Raw genomic sequence first — 13,270 nt, 5'->3', positions numbered from 1 at the left:
CCTGACATAATGATCTCCAGCCTTGTGCTCGTCTACATTCTCACCTGAGTTAACAAGACGATTACTGAAATGATCTCAGCAGGTCCTTTAATGACAGCAATGAAATGCAGTGGAAAGTTTTTTTCGGGATTAAGTTAATTTTCATGGCAAAGAAGCACTATGCAATTCATCTGATCACTCTTCATAACATTCTGGAGTATATGCAAATTGCTATTATAAAAACTTAAAGGGATGGTTCGGAGTAGAATTGACTTCATTGCTATGCACTCCGAAGCCCATCTAAATACCCCATCCAAAGTTTTTTTTACCTTAGTCGAACATTTATGGAGATATTAGAGTTTTTCGAATTGCTTGTTACAGGAGTGAATGGTACATGTAATGTATCTCGTAAATTGCACCACTAAACGTGCAAGTAATCTTACCAAACTTGTACAGTAGTGTAAATAGGTTATGTACTCACAAAACGCTGCATCGGAACATTTGTAAGTCCACCATGAGTGTTTTAAAAACACGTTTTACCCGAGAACTACTAGTCTCAGAAACTACAAGTCGACGTCACTTCCCTGGTTTGAAAAAAGCACGTAAAAGTCCTCCTACTACATCTGTGTGCATGTCAACTTGTAGGAGGACTTTTACGTGCTTTTTTCAAACCAGGGAAGTGACGTCGACGTGTCGCCATTTGTAGTTTTTGAGACTAGTAGGGATCGGCTAAAACGTGTTTTTAAAACACTCATGGTGGACTTACAAATGTTCCGATGCAGCGTTTTGTGAGTACATAACCTATTTACACTACTGTACAAGTTTGGTAAGATTACTTGCACGTTTAGTGGTGCAATTTACGAGATACATCACATGTACCATTCACTCCTGTAACAAGCAATTCGAAAAACTCTAATATCTCCATAAATGTTCGACTAAGGTAAAAAAAACTTCGTATGGGGTATTTACATGGGCTTCGGAGTGCATAGCAATGAAGTCAATTCTACTCCGAACCATCCCTTTAAGCAGCAACTTTTCCAATTTCCAATATTTATGTAATTCTCAAAACTTTTGGCCACGACTGTATATTAATACCACTGTCATTAACACAATCATTTTTATACTCTACAAACTGTATATTGTATCCCGTAACCTTAACCATTTTCAAAAATCATTGTTTAAAATATGTTTTCCTCATGTGGACAAAAATGTATAGTATACATAATCAATACCAGGACACCTACATGCACTTACTGCATGAGACTGGTGCAATGGTTATATTTAGAATGGAATACTAGTTTACCAGCTCACTACATACTGAATTTACACATTATACTACCTACTATGTGAATATATATTGCCCCAGAAGGACCCGTTACTGCAGCTGGTCTCTCTTCAAAAGGCGTCAGGCTGCTGGAAGCTGGACGCCACACTGGCTGATGCATTTGAGATAACGGAGGACGAGCTGACCAATCAGAAACCAGCACAGGTGAGAGATGTGATCAAATAATAAGACAGCAGTGATTGTGTCCAGGGTCCAGTAACAAATGAAGTGGATGATGATTTGTCTACAGGTGGATGGGTCAGTATGGGCCACTCTCCTGGCTCTGATCTGGTTATACGGCTGTAAAATAGAGCAGCAGGTGGAGTGGCAGTTTGTGGCCATGAAGGCAGCGTCATGGATTGGCTCTCAGAAAGGTGAGATCTCCATTCCAGACCACATTCATTCAGTCAGCGTTCGTCAAGAGACGTTGGAGCAAATATCTTCAGTTCTCTGTCACACACTGATGATTTAAGTGTTTGTGTGTTTTAGTGGTCGATCTGTGTGTGTGTGTGTGTGTGTGTGTGTGTGTGTGTGTGTGTGTGTGTGTGTGTGTGTGTGTGTGTGTGTGTGTGGGGAATGTCCTGCTCGGGTTTCAGGTGACCAAAGAAACTAAGAATCTAAAGACGTCAGTGTTTTTACATCCTGATCCATCAAAAGACCAAAGAACTATTAGTATTTCATTAACCATTACTGTCAGGGTTTCATTAAATTTGTATTCTTTATTAGTTTAAATCAACACCATATTATTATACAGAATATTTTAAAACTCATTGTGTTCTGAAATGAAATTATGATCAGATTAAATGAACCCTTTTGCTGTTTCTTATAGTTGTGTTTGTGTGTGTGTATCAGTGTTTATCTGAAGCTGTTGGACCAGTCTTTATTCAATGAGGATATTTTCACACAGCCAAAGAATGGTTAAAATGGTTACTTTATTGAAATTTGGGTGACAACACAATGCTGAGACTACTATTAAAGTAAAAAAAAGAATCTTACCAAGTTTTCCTGCAATAATAAAACCAAACACACCTTAAAATAGTCCATAGAGCTAATAGTTGAATTCCATATCATGATGTCCCTATATTTCAACATACATTTCATTTAGATAAAGTATGCTAGCTACTACAACAGTTATTGATATAACCAGGAGAGATCAATAATAATGAACGTCTTTGTATTACCATCTTTTAAAGGTTTTACATATGAATATATTTAAAGTAATACAATTTTGTGATTTTTCATATCATATTCTCTTTGTTCCACAATGGTCCATGAGTAAGCAGCATCTCAATGAGGTACGAAGTCAACAGGCACGTCCTGTAAATAAGTTTAATTAAACCAGTTTCTCATTTTTACTTACCTGTGTTTTTCTTTTTTAGCTTCTACTTACCTCAGATTGAAATTTGGCATTGTGGTTCTGTGAGTATTGTTGAAACTTGTATGATACATAGTTTGTAATGTTTCCCATGTCTGAACTGCTTTGGTTTAAAGCTAAATTACTAAATGAAAATATTAATTTCAAGTTTTGTTATTTATTTCAGATTAAAGCTTGTAGACCAATGGGTACCAATGACAGCACCCTCTATGGCTGCTATAACAGGAACTTCTGGCAGCAGGACAGATGATTATTGGCAACCTTGAGCCCTTGGGTCTGGACAGACACGGCAGCAAGCCTGGAGAGTAAGGTTGCTGAGACTGGTATCTCTAGGACTGAGATGGTCTTGGGTCTGTGAATCATTGGGCCAGCCATGACCAGAATGAATGGCATTAAGAGAGAGCGCTCTTGGCAGCCATGACAAGAACCTCTCAACTGGCAGTGGCAGGGGAGCTCTGGGAGCTCTGACATTGTGGAGCTGAAGACAGAGAGCTCTGGCATTGGCACAGCTGTGGTAGGAACCTCAGGAATGGAGTGGCCATGATGGGACAAACAAAAAGAGACAACCAAAAGAAGTATGTACATGTATACAATATGTACACATACCTCCGGAAGCAGTACCGCCAGACGCTAATACTGCTACCTCAAGCCAAGGCGCAAGACGCTTCACGTGGCTTGCCTGCCCCGCAAGACGCGAAGGCGAGAGGAGGGATGTCAGCCCGCAAGACGCTAAGCTGCATGAGAGACACCAACTGGAGTGGTCTTATGAGACGACCTGAAACAACAGAAAAAACAACATGTTTGACCTTTTGGTTCCTTCCCATAATATTTTTTTAAGCTGATCTCAGGTTCACTACCTTAAACCAGTTGTGGGACATGATTCGCCCCAGGCCAAGTCGCCGACTTGGCTTCTCATGGAGGAGAGCCCTGAGGAGGTGACAGCATTCTGTGCAGGAAGACGGGAAGGATGTTTGGTAACCTTACACTTGACATCTGCTCTATTTGATTGCTATTCTATTTGATAAGCTGTAAGATGTTTTACATGTGTTAGTTATTTTTGTGATGAAGATCTCACCTTTTGACAGGCCGGGTTTGGACCACTGCTTGTACTCCAGCAGGAAGAGGTCGTAGTCACAAGGCAAGCGTCCACACAGCAGTGTGAACATCACGACCCCTAGTGACCAGACCGTCGCTGGCCCGCCGTAGTACTTCCGCATGCGGTGGTACTCTGGAGGGGAGTACGCTGCTGTGCCTGGAGGAGAGCAGAGTTTGTATAATGTGTAAGTTTGCTTTTGGACAGGAGAAATGATCCATATCTATTAGGATAGAGGAAATTAATTATATCATACATACCACAGTATGACCAGTACGGTGTCCTCCTCAGAATGTCCCCACATCCGAAGTCAATCAGCTTGACTTCAGATGTCTCCCTGTTTATCAGGAGGTTCTGGAGTTTGACGTCACGGTGGAGCACTCCGCGGAGGTAGCACATGTTTGCAGCGTGAGCCACCTGCCGCATGATCTTCCTTGTTGTTTCTTCGTCGAGGCTTCCACCCTGACGCCTGATGAACTCCAGCAGATTCTCACAGGGAGAGGGACATTCGAGGACCATGACGAAGTGGTCAGGGTGGTCCGTCCAGTCCAGCAGCCTGATGATCTCTGGCACGCTGGGACCCTTGTTTGCCAGGATGGTGAGGGCGATCTCTTTTGGAAGGGGGTTTGGATGATCGGGCTAAAGGAGTTGAGTTTTTATGATGGTTACATGAGGGTGGTTTCCCAAATAGGGACTTGTGTTAATGTTAATATTAGATGTTGGATGTTGCTTATATAGTGCAATGTACTTACAATGACAATACATTCTGTGTTTGTGGTCTTAGTGACATATTTCAAAGCCACCTGTTGAACAAAACAAAAAACTTCATTTAAGAAATGCAAAGAGGGTTAAGAATATAGGATGAGGAAAAGACAAGGCAAACATTTACTCTCTTGTTAATGCATTATTTATATTTAATTACTTTAAGATCATCATCCAAACGTCTCCCTTCATACACCACGCCGAATCCACCTTTCCCCAGCTGATCACCAATGGTGTAGCGGCTGAAGATGTAGTCTATTAAAAAATAAAATAACCTGGACTTGTGATGTGTCAGGCAGTATTCACAATAAAACTTACTCAAAACTTATTTTCATGTAATTATACATGTAATGAATAGACATTTAAAGTTTGAACACATATTAGTACGTATAGACATAAAACAGTAATGTTTTTAACATGTCACGGAATAAAGATCTAATCATGGCCTTGAAGTGGATTTTAGTACAACATTTAGTACATTTTGATATTGTGTTTGATCATAGTAGTTTTTATATGATCAAAGTAGAGCTGTTTAGAAACAACACATTTTCATAACATGGTTGTGTGATTTACCATCACTACTACTTCCAGCCCATGCCACCTTCCTCTTCTCTCCCTCATCCTGCTGCTGCTCCACCTCTCCCTGACCTGAGCTGCTCTTTGGAGGCTGTTTTTTGGCAGCTCGGAAGAAAGAGCGAAGCCTCCGCCACCACTTCTTACTCTTTCTTTTCTCCTCAGCTCTCCCTGCCTCCTTCCTCTCCTCCTTCTCCTCCTCCTTCCTCTCTTTCTCCTCACCTCCTTTCTCTCTTTCTCGTCTTCCCTCCTCTTCTCCTACTCCTCCTACCTCCTCTCCTTCTCCTCCTTCTTTTCCCTCCTTTCCTACTCCTACTCCTCCTATCTCCTCTCCTTCTCCTCCTTCTTTTCCCTCCTTTCCTACTCCTACTCCTCCTACCTCCTCTCCTCCTCCTCCAGCATCAACAGGGGTCTCATCGCGGGGATGAGGATGTTGAACCGCGGTGTTGGTGCCGGGTTTTGGGGGTGTACTAAGATGTTGATCGTACACCTCGCCAACTGTCATCGGTCTTACTTTGGTAACTCGCTGTCCCATCGCTGTGAAAACACTGAACACTACAAGAATATAAGAATGTCATAGCTTAAGATAACATCTTTATTGCAAGCTGTATCGTATAACGTTATGTACCGTAATTGTTTTTTAGGGTTGGCATAACAACGCAGCGTCATTGCCATAGAAACCAACGCACATTACGTAAACTGAACGAGGCTTTTCAAAACTCTAATGATTCCCGTTCAGTCCTATATCAATAAAACATGATAGAAAATAAATTACATTAAATTATTATTATTATTATTATTTATTTATTGCATTTAAATATATTTATAATGTATGTATAGACCTATAGGTTTTAAAGCAAAAACATTTCATTATTAGTAGCAATTGTTGTGTTGCTGTTTTTAAATTCAATAAATATATTCGGTATAAAGATTAATGAATGCATACAATTTTATACTTTTTAGGCCATATGACAACACAAAATCTCTGGTCAACATGTCTTTATTTATTTATTTATTTATTTATTCATTAGCTGTCAGTGTTTGTCATGTTGTTAGTTTCTCCAGTAGAGGGCGTCTATGCAACGTATAATACGTTCAGGGTTTTTTTTTTTTATTAAAGAAGAATAATTGAGCAATACAAAAATATTGAAATATAAATCCAGATACACAGAATATAATAGCAATCTTAAATTGTATAACAGTGAATAAGAGGAGAAAAAACAGATAAACTAAATCAACTAATACTACATAGAAAAAATCATCAAAACATCAATAAATTAAAAAAATCAAACCTAGAAACAACTAAACAATAGTTCAAAATTTCTTCCTTTTCCCTTAAGACATATTCAAATGTTATAGCAGGGAAACATAACCAGAAAAAAATTCCTCCATGAATATGTTCAGATTTGGATTACAGTCTGGTGGAGTGAAGTCGTAAACCTCCATTTCCTTGCAAATGATATTAAATTAAGAAAAACTAGTTAAATAGGTGAAATAAAACGTTTTTAACGTAAATGAATACATTTAATGGAAGAATCAGCCGTATGTTTAGAAGCTGCATAGAAAGTTTTCACTCCTACTCTGTACTTAATATTCATGAGCCAAACCTCAATTTAAATAACGTGAGGCGTCAGAACACAACGCAGAGTTAACGGTGTCTCTGATTGTGTTTCAAACAGAAATCGTTTCTCAAAACATAGATTTGCTCATTTAATGACTCTGACTCTAACTGAACTGCGGTCTTCTCTCCGAGAAAAACGTGCCAGGTATGATTTCACCTGTTTACTATTACTATTTCCTAAATTAAAACTTTTTTAATCTGTGTGAGAGCTGAGGTGTTCAGGCAAGTTAGTCGATTTTAACCGAAAGAATGCTCTTTCTTTCAAGAAGTGCATTTTTCATAAATGTCATATGGAGCATATGTCCCGTTCTCCCTTGTTCACCAAATTATAATCATACATCTATACGTTCATGTTCTTAAGAGAGTGTCATTTTAAATATAGAGTGTCGAATACAATCTTTTTTTAATCAGAGCTGTATGAGATATACGGTATTTATTTCTGTCTGGTCTTCTAGAGAGAAATTGTGTCACAGACACGGATCTCACTTTCTATTTTAGCTATTGCACATGAACTTGTTAGTGGCCTTGATTTTGAAGATGTTATACACCAGTTTGCACAGTTAAAGTCCAGAAAAAAGCCATTGTAAGATGTGTTTGCCAAATGAAGGCATTTCAAATTCAAACATGCACTTCCTCATTATTTAGGACTAAAGTTGTGTGTTTTGCCAGATTATATAGCATTTATTTGATCTTGTCTTCTTCAGAGAACTTGTTTTGTGTATTTAGTATTGTGTAGTGTATTTATGTAGCACTAAAATGTTTAACTGGTTAATTGTGCTATAACATGTTGTTGTTCTATTTTAAAACAAGTTAAATGAGCTTAGGATCAAAATGTTTATGATCAAATAGTGATACTGCATTTTATTTTTATTTTTTTCCTTGAGGTGCCAGCTTTATGAAAATACTGTAAATTGTTGTGGAGGGATAACTGGCAGATTTCAAATTGTTTGTGTTGGACTAATAACTTGATTGCATTGTCTTCTGTGATAGCTCTATCAATTCCATACATTTCTATTGGGAATAAGTGTTGTTAAATAAACAATGGTTTGAAAGCGGTTGCTTATCTATTCATTTTTTGTGAAAATGGATACTTCCCTCCCTCTCAATGTAGTGGGTCAATTTTACCAGATTATACAGATGCTGATGTGTTTTGTTTTCATAGCATCATATGTGAGTGAATGTCTTTGATAGGGGACATAGTAGTGCATTTGTAGTTCTATGAGCATTTAAATATTTGTAAATCAAAATATGATGAAAGTTAGGATTTGAAGTATTGAGTATATTTACTGTATATTATATTAATATATTCGATATATGACCATATTATGGTGATGATGGGGCCCTTGAATATTGTTGCCCAGGGTACAACAAAGTGTTAATCTGGCCCTGCTTACGGCGCTTGCGTATACTACGGCAGAGCGCGTTCACATGTAACGAGTCGAATGCTAAACTCGTGCTCATGACAGAAGGACGTGACTGTGTATCAAAGGTAAAAAATGATACTGTTTCTTGCAAAAACCGATCGTTTCGTGTCTTAGGACATCAATGTATTGTCACAAGCCGCAGGGTGTAATTTGGATTTGTCTGTGCATGTTTTTACTTTTAAAGGTCTGGTGCAAATCTATGTCCATTATTTGGCTGACAGACTGCACCGGTTTTCGTTAAAAATCTTCGTCGCTCTGACTATGTCACCTTCTTCATTGCTCTGATTGGTTGTAGCGCTATCCTATTGCGTGGAGCAGGAGTTTGAAAGACAACCGTTTATCCCACCCCTCCGGTTGAGCCCTGTCTGTGGAGAGTGCCCAGACCCTACATTTATGTGGGTCTGGCTTGTCAGGCTAGTTTAAATCCAGTTAAACGTATGATTTCAAAATAGTTGTCAGGTGACAGTTTACATTTGTAAACTGAGTAAGTGTTACTCGTCCTAATTGCATTTTTACTAGTAACAATTCAATTACAGAGCTCTAAAATTCAATATTTACTAGTAACAATTCAATTAGAGAGCTCTACAAATTAATTTCTACTAGTCAAAAAACACATTGAAGATATGTTTAATTGTAGAAGCATGTAATTGAATTAAATAGCTCTCTAATTCAGTTCTTACTAATAACAATTGAATTAGAGAGCTCTCTAATTGGAATTCTTACTAGTAAAAAATGTATTATAGAGCTCTGTAATTGAATTGTTCCTATTAAAAATGCAATTACGACGAGTAACGCTTCCCTAATGCTAAAACGGCTTCCCATACCTGAGGCTAGACCAGCCAATGCGCATGCACAGTAATAAGCATGTTATGACTGCGCATACCCATTGGCTGGTCTAGCTTGAAAAATAAGCCTTTTAAGTGCTATTTGAGCATAAGAAACAACATTAATGGGGCAGTTCATTTCAGATTTTGTTGCTGATTTGAAACATGTAATTTAATTGCGAGATGAGCTGGAGAGATTTCAGGATTCCCCCATGCATTTAGATAGGACTTTGTCTTGTATGAGCTGTCCGGAGGCATTGCAACTATGGCCAATGAAAAACAGCAAGACGCCACACAATAACCAAAGACAAAAATCTGTATTTCTGAATCTACCGCACACAAAAAAACAGCGCAACCAATGTAGTCTGATTCCACAATGAATGCGTTCTTTTTTGTGAATAAAACAAATCAGTGTAGTTACTGACTTGTAGTAAAAGACAGACTTTAAGCATTAGTGCTCTGATTGTGGGTGCTCTGTTTACCCCTCCTCTCCAAATAAATAATGACCAAAACCTTTGTGTTCTAGTGTTATTACTTTTCAATTCCATGTAATTATTTTTAAACAAAACAAATTTAAGATAGATTTAAAGGAACCGTATTTAAGAAATTTATTTCAGTTAATCATAAAATGGCCCTGACATGTCACTAGACATTAAGAAATCATGTTCATTTCAAATACTGACAACAGTGGTCCGGCCAGGATATTGTCATTTAAAAGTGAAACTTGCAGCCCACAACTGATGTTCCTGTTGCTTAGCCAAGCGGCAACCTCCCGCTCTCTCTATTGAAACCAACACGGAAGTGACTTAAACTGCAATTCATCAACTGGCCGCTAGAGACTAGCTGCAAAAGGGAGTCAGTCCCATTGACTCCCTATGTTAAAATGCCCAACTTTGCAGCAGAAAAAAGTAGGTTTACAGCCTGGTTCAAAAAATGGTTTTGGTCTCTATAGCTAGTTTTGCCCTTCATGTCAACTGTGCAGGGGGGTGAATTTTTTTATAACTCATCCGTTTAAGTTATATTAAGCCTTAAAGTTCAGCATAATTAAGGGCGTAGCCACTTGAGTGACAGGGGGATTGCCGCTGCTGTCACCACTGTCGCGCTAGGCGGGCGTGGTTTCAGCAACCAGCTCCACCCACGTCCCGCCTCTTTGCCCATTTTTGATTATCCGGGAGTGACGCGATTCCAAGATGGCGACGGCCGACTCCCGCCCACTATGAGCTTCAAAATAGCGCTTCAGAATCCTACGGGTGACGTCACGGATACTACGTCCATATTTTTTTACAGTCTATAGGTGTTTCTCAATGTCAAGGATACGTCCTTGGCAGGACTGGTCCTTCCAAGTCACTTCCTTCAGAGGCTAGGCGAGACTCCTCTTAAGCATTCGGAGAACACATAAATGGAACAGGCTAGCAAGTGCACGTTATTGCGTCATTACCTCAGTGAAAGGTCCGCTCTTATCATTTATTTAAAAATAATTACATCCATTACGTCAAATTGACCCTGCACTGTTTAAACACACTTGACAGTCAAAAAATCAATATGATTAAAAAGGAGTTTATTGATTTAAAAACGATTATATTGCCTGAGTGAACAGAACTGCGTCCATAGCAACGCTCTGTTTTTCATGGCAACCGTGTGCCGTATACTTCGCGGTTGTCTGTTATCAAGAAATAACAGACCGGTATTCAACCAAGCCATTGTAATAATATTTGATATTGAAAAATATTTATAATTTAACAACTATTTGTTAAAGACTTGTCCTATCTCACAAACAAGTTTATTTTTTAATTTCCCCAACTACACTATTTTTACCCTATTGAGCAAAATGATCCCTTCATTCCCTTAATGACTCCGCTAACGTCCGACATTTGTATTTTTGAACAAGATAGCAAAGCTGCACGCATAGGATTGTGGGTGATTTTAGAGCGCGAAGAGCGCGAAGGCTACACTTATGCATCCTTTCCTGTGTATGAGATATTTTTCGAACGAAGGACGCAGTCCTTGGTTGAAACTCCGAGGATCCTCGACATTGGAACAGTCCTTCGACGGATGTCGATGACGTAGCATCCTCGAAATTCTGGCTTCCGAGGATCCTTCCTTGACATTGAGAAACGCCTTATGAGCTTAGCTGGCAACCTCGAGTCAGGGGGGGAGGGGATACACCGTTCTACAGTATTTTGAAAGTGATTGCAGTACCAGTTTTGGCCACAATCCTACATGTTCTTTTTTTTTTTTTTTTTTTTTTTTGCAAAAATGTCACTGAGGATAAAATTATTTTAAAACATAAAATTACTTAAAAGTATTCAAAGTTCAATTATGCAGTAACTGACAAATAAGCACAAGTCAACCTGCCGTACCAAACAAGACCAAAAGACATAACCAAAACTCATATACAGATCCATTCAGAATCACTAAACACTCTAAAAATGACAAATTAATGTGTGGAAACACAGCGATCTGAAGGCGACTCATCATCAGTGAGCAATTCCTCTGTCAAAATAAGTGATCGTATCTGTGTTTGAAGCGTCCGATGCCCATATGTACAGTCGTGGCCAAAAGTTTTGAGAATGACAGTTTTTTGCAAAGTTTGCTGCTAAACTGCTTTTAGATGTTTGTTTCAGTTGTTTCTGTGATGTACTGAAATATAATTACAAGCACTTTATACGTTTCAAAGGCTTTTATCGACAATTACATGTCAGTATTTGCAGTGTTGGCCCTTATTTTTCAGGACCTCTGCAATTCGACTGGGCATGCTCTCAATCAACTTCTGGGCCAAATCCTGACTGATAGCAACCCATTCTATCATAATCACAGTTTGTCAGAATTAGTGGGTTTTTGTTTGTCCACCCACCTCTTGAGGATTGACCACAAGTTCTCGATTGGATTAAGATCTAGGGAGTTTCCAGGTCATGGACCCAAAATTTCAACGTTTGGGTCCCCGAGCCACTTAGTTATCACTTTTGCCTTATGGCACGGTGCTCCATCGTGCTGGGAAATGCATTGTTCTTCACCGAACTGTTGTTGGATTGTTGGAAGAAGTTGCTGTCGGGAAGAGGCTTCATCGGAGAATATGACTTTGCCCCAGTCCTCAGCAGGCCATTCGCCATACTTTTTGCAGAAGATCAATCTGTCCCTGATGTTTTTTTGTTTGTTTTTTGGAGAGAAGGCTTCTTTGCTGCCCTTCTTGACACCAGGCCATCTTCCAAAAGTCTTTGCCTCACTGTGCGTGCAGATGCGCTCACACCTGCCTGCTGCCATTCCTGAGCAAGCTCTGCACTGGTGGCACTCCGATCCTCTTTAGGAGACGATCCTGGCGCTTGCTGGACTTTCTTGGACGCCCTGAAGCCGCCTTAACAAGAATTGAACCTCTTTCCTTGAAGTTCTTGGTGATCCTATAAATTGTTGATTTAGGTGCAATCTTAGTAGCCACAATATCCTTGCCTGTGAAGCCATTTTTATGCAACGCAATGATGGCTGCACGCGTTTCTTTGCAGGTCACCATGGTTAACAGTGGAAGAACAATGATTTCAAGCATCACCCTCCTTTTAACATGTCAAGTCTGCCATTCTAACCCAATCAGCCTGACATAATGATCTCCAGTCTTGTGCTCGTCTACATTCTCACCTGAGTTAACAAGACGATTACTGAAATGATCTCAGCAGGTCCTTTAATGACAGCAATGAAATGCAGTGGAAAGTTTTTTAGGGATTAAGTTAATTTTCATGGCAAAGAAGGACTATGCAATTCATCTGATCACTCTTCATAACATTCTGGAGTATATGCAAATTGCTATTATAAAAACTTAAGCAACAACTTTTCCAATTTCCAATATTTATGTAATTCTCAAAACTTTTGGCCACGACTGTATATTAACACCACTGTCATTAACACAATCATTTTTATACTCTACAAACTGTATATTGTATCCCGTAATCTTAACCATTCTCAAAAATCATTGTTTAAAATATGTTTTCCTCATGTGGACAAAAAATGTATAGTATACATAATCAATACCAGGACACCTACATGCACTTACTGCATGAGACTGGTGCAATGGTTATATTTAGAATGGAATACTAGTTTACCAGCTCACTACATACTGAATTTACACATTATACTACCTACTATGTGAATATATATTGCCCCAGAAGGACCCGTTACTGCAGCTGGTCTCTCTTCAAAAGGCGTCAGGCTGCTGGAAGCTGGACGCCACACTGGCTGATGCATTTGAGATAACGGAGGACGAGCTGACCAATCAGAAACCAGCACAGGTGAGAGATGTGATCAAATAA

The 13,270-nt window shown here is 39.1% G+C and overlaps 1 protein-coding gene across 1 annotated transcript; it reads right to left on the bottom strand.

The window, feature by feature from the left end:
* Nucleotides 1–3,322: 3,322 nt before the first annotated feature.
* On the bottom strand, nt 3,323–5,641 carry LOC141319290 (serine/threonine-protein kinase pim-1-like). The gene is made up of 8 exons (XM_073833242.1): nt 5,423–5,641; nt 5,107–5,320; nt 4,694–4,788; nt 4,524–4,574; nt 4,032–4,410; nt 3,754–3,930; nt 3,536–3,624; nt 3,323–3,412 (listed from the first exon to the last, which is right to left on the bottom strand). The coding sequence occupies exons 1-8, from the start codon at nt 5,639–5,641 to the stop codon at nt 3,323–3,325; spliced, it is 1,314 nt and encodes a 437-aa protein (XP_073689343.1).
* Between the last annotated feature and the right edge of the window lie 7,629 nt (nt 5,642–13,270).

Source organism: Garra rufa, chromosome 1 (assembly GCF_049309525.1).
Source record: "Garra rufa chromosome 1, GarRuf1.0, whole genome shotgun sequence".
Classification (NCBI taxonomy): Eukaryota; Metazoa; Chordata; class Actinopteri; order Cypriniformes; family Cyprinidae; genus Garra; species Garra rufa.
The sequence above is the reverse complement of the archived record's forward strand: the minus strand, read 5'-3'. Positions and strand labels throughout refer to the sequence as shown.

Bases quoted from the DNA above. Each gene is read 5' to 3' on its own strand.
- LOC141319290 (XM_073833242.1), bottom strand. From the start codon at position 5,641: ATGGGACAGCGAGTTACCAAAGTAAGACCGATGACAGTTGGCGAGGTG. The intron at 5,321-5,422 runs GTAGGAGTAGGA...GGAGGTGAGGAG, and splicing joins AAGGAGAGGAGATAGGAGGA to AAAGAGAGGAAGGAGGAGGA. The intron at 3,625-3,753 runs GTGAGATCTTCA...CTTCCTGCACAG, and splicing joins CAAACCCGGCCTGTCAAAAG to AATGCTGTCACCTCCTCAGG.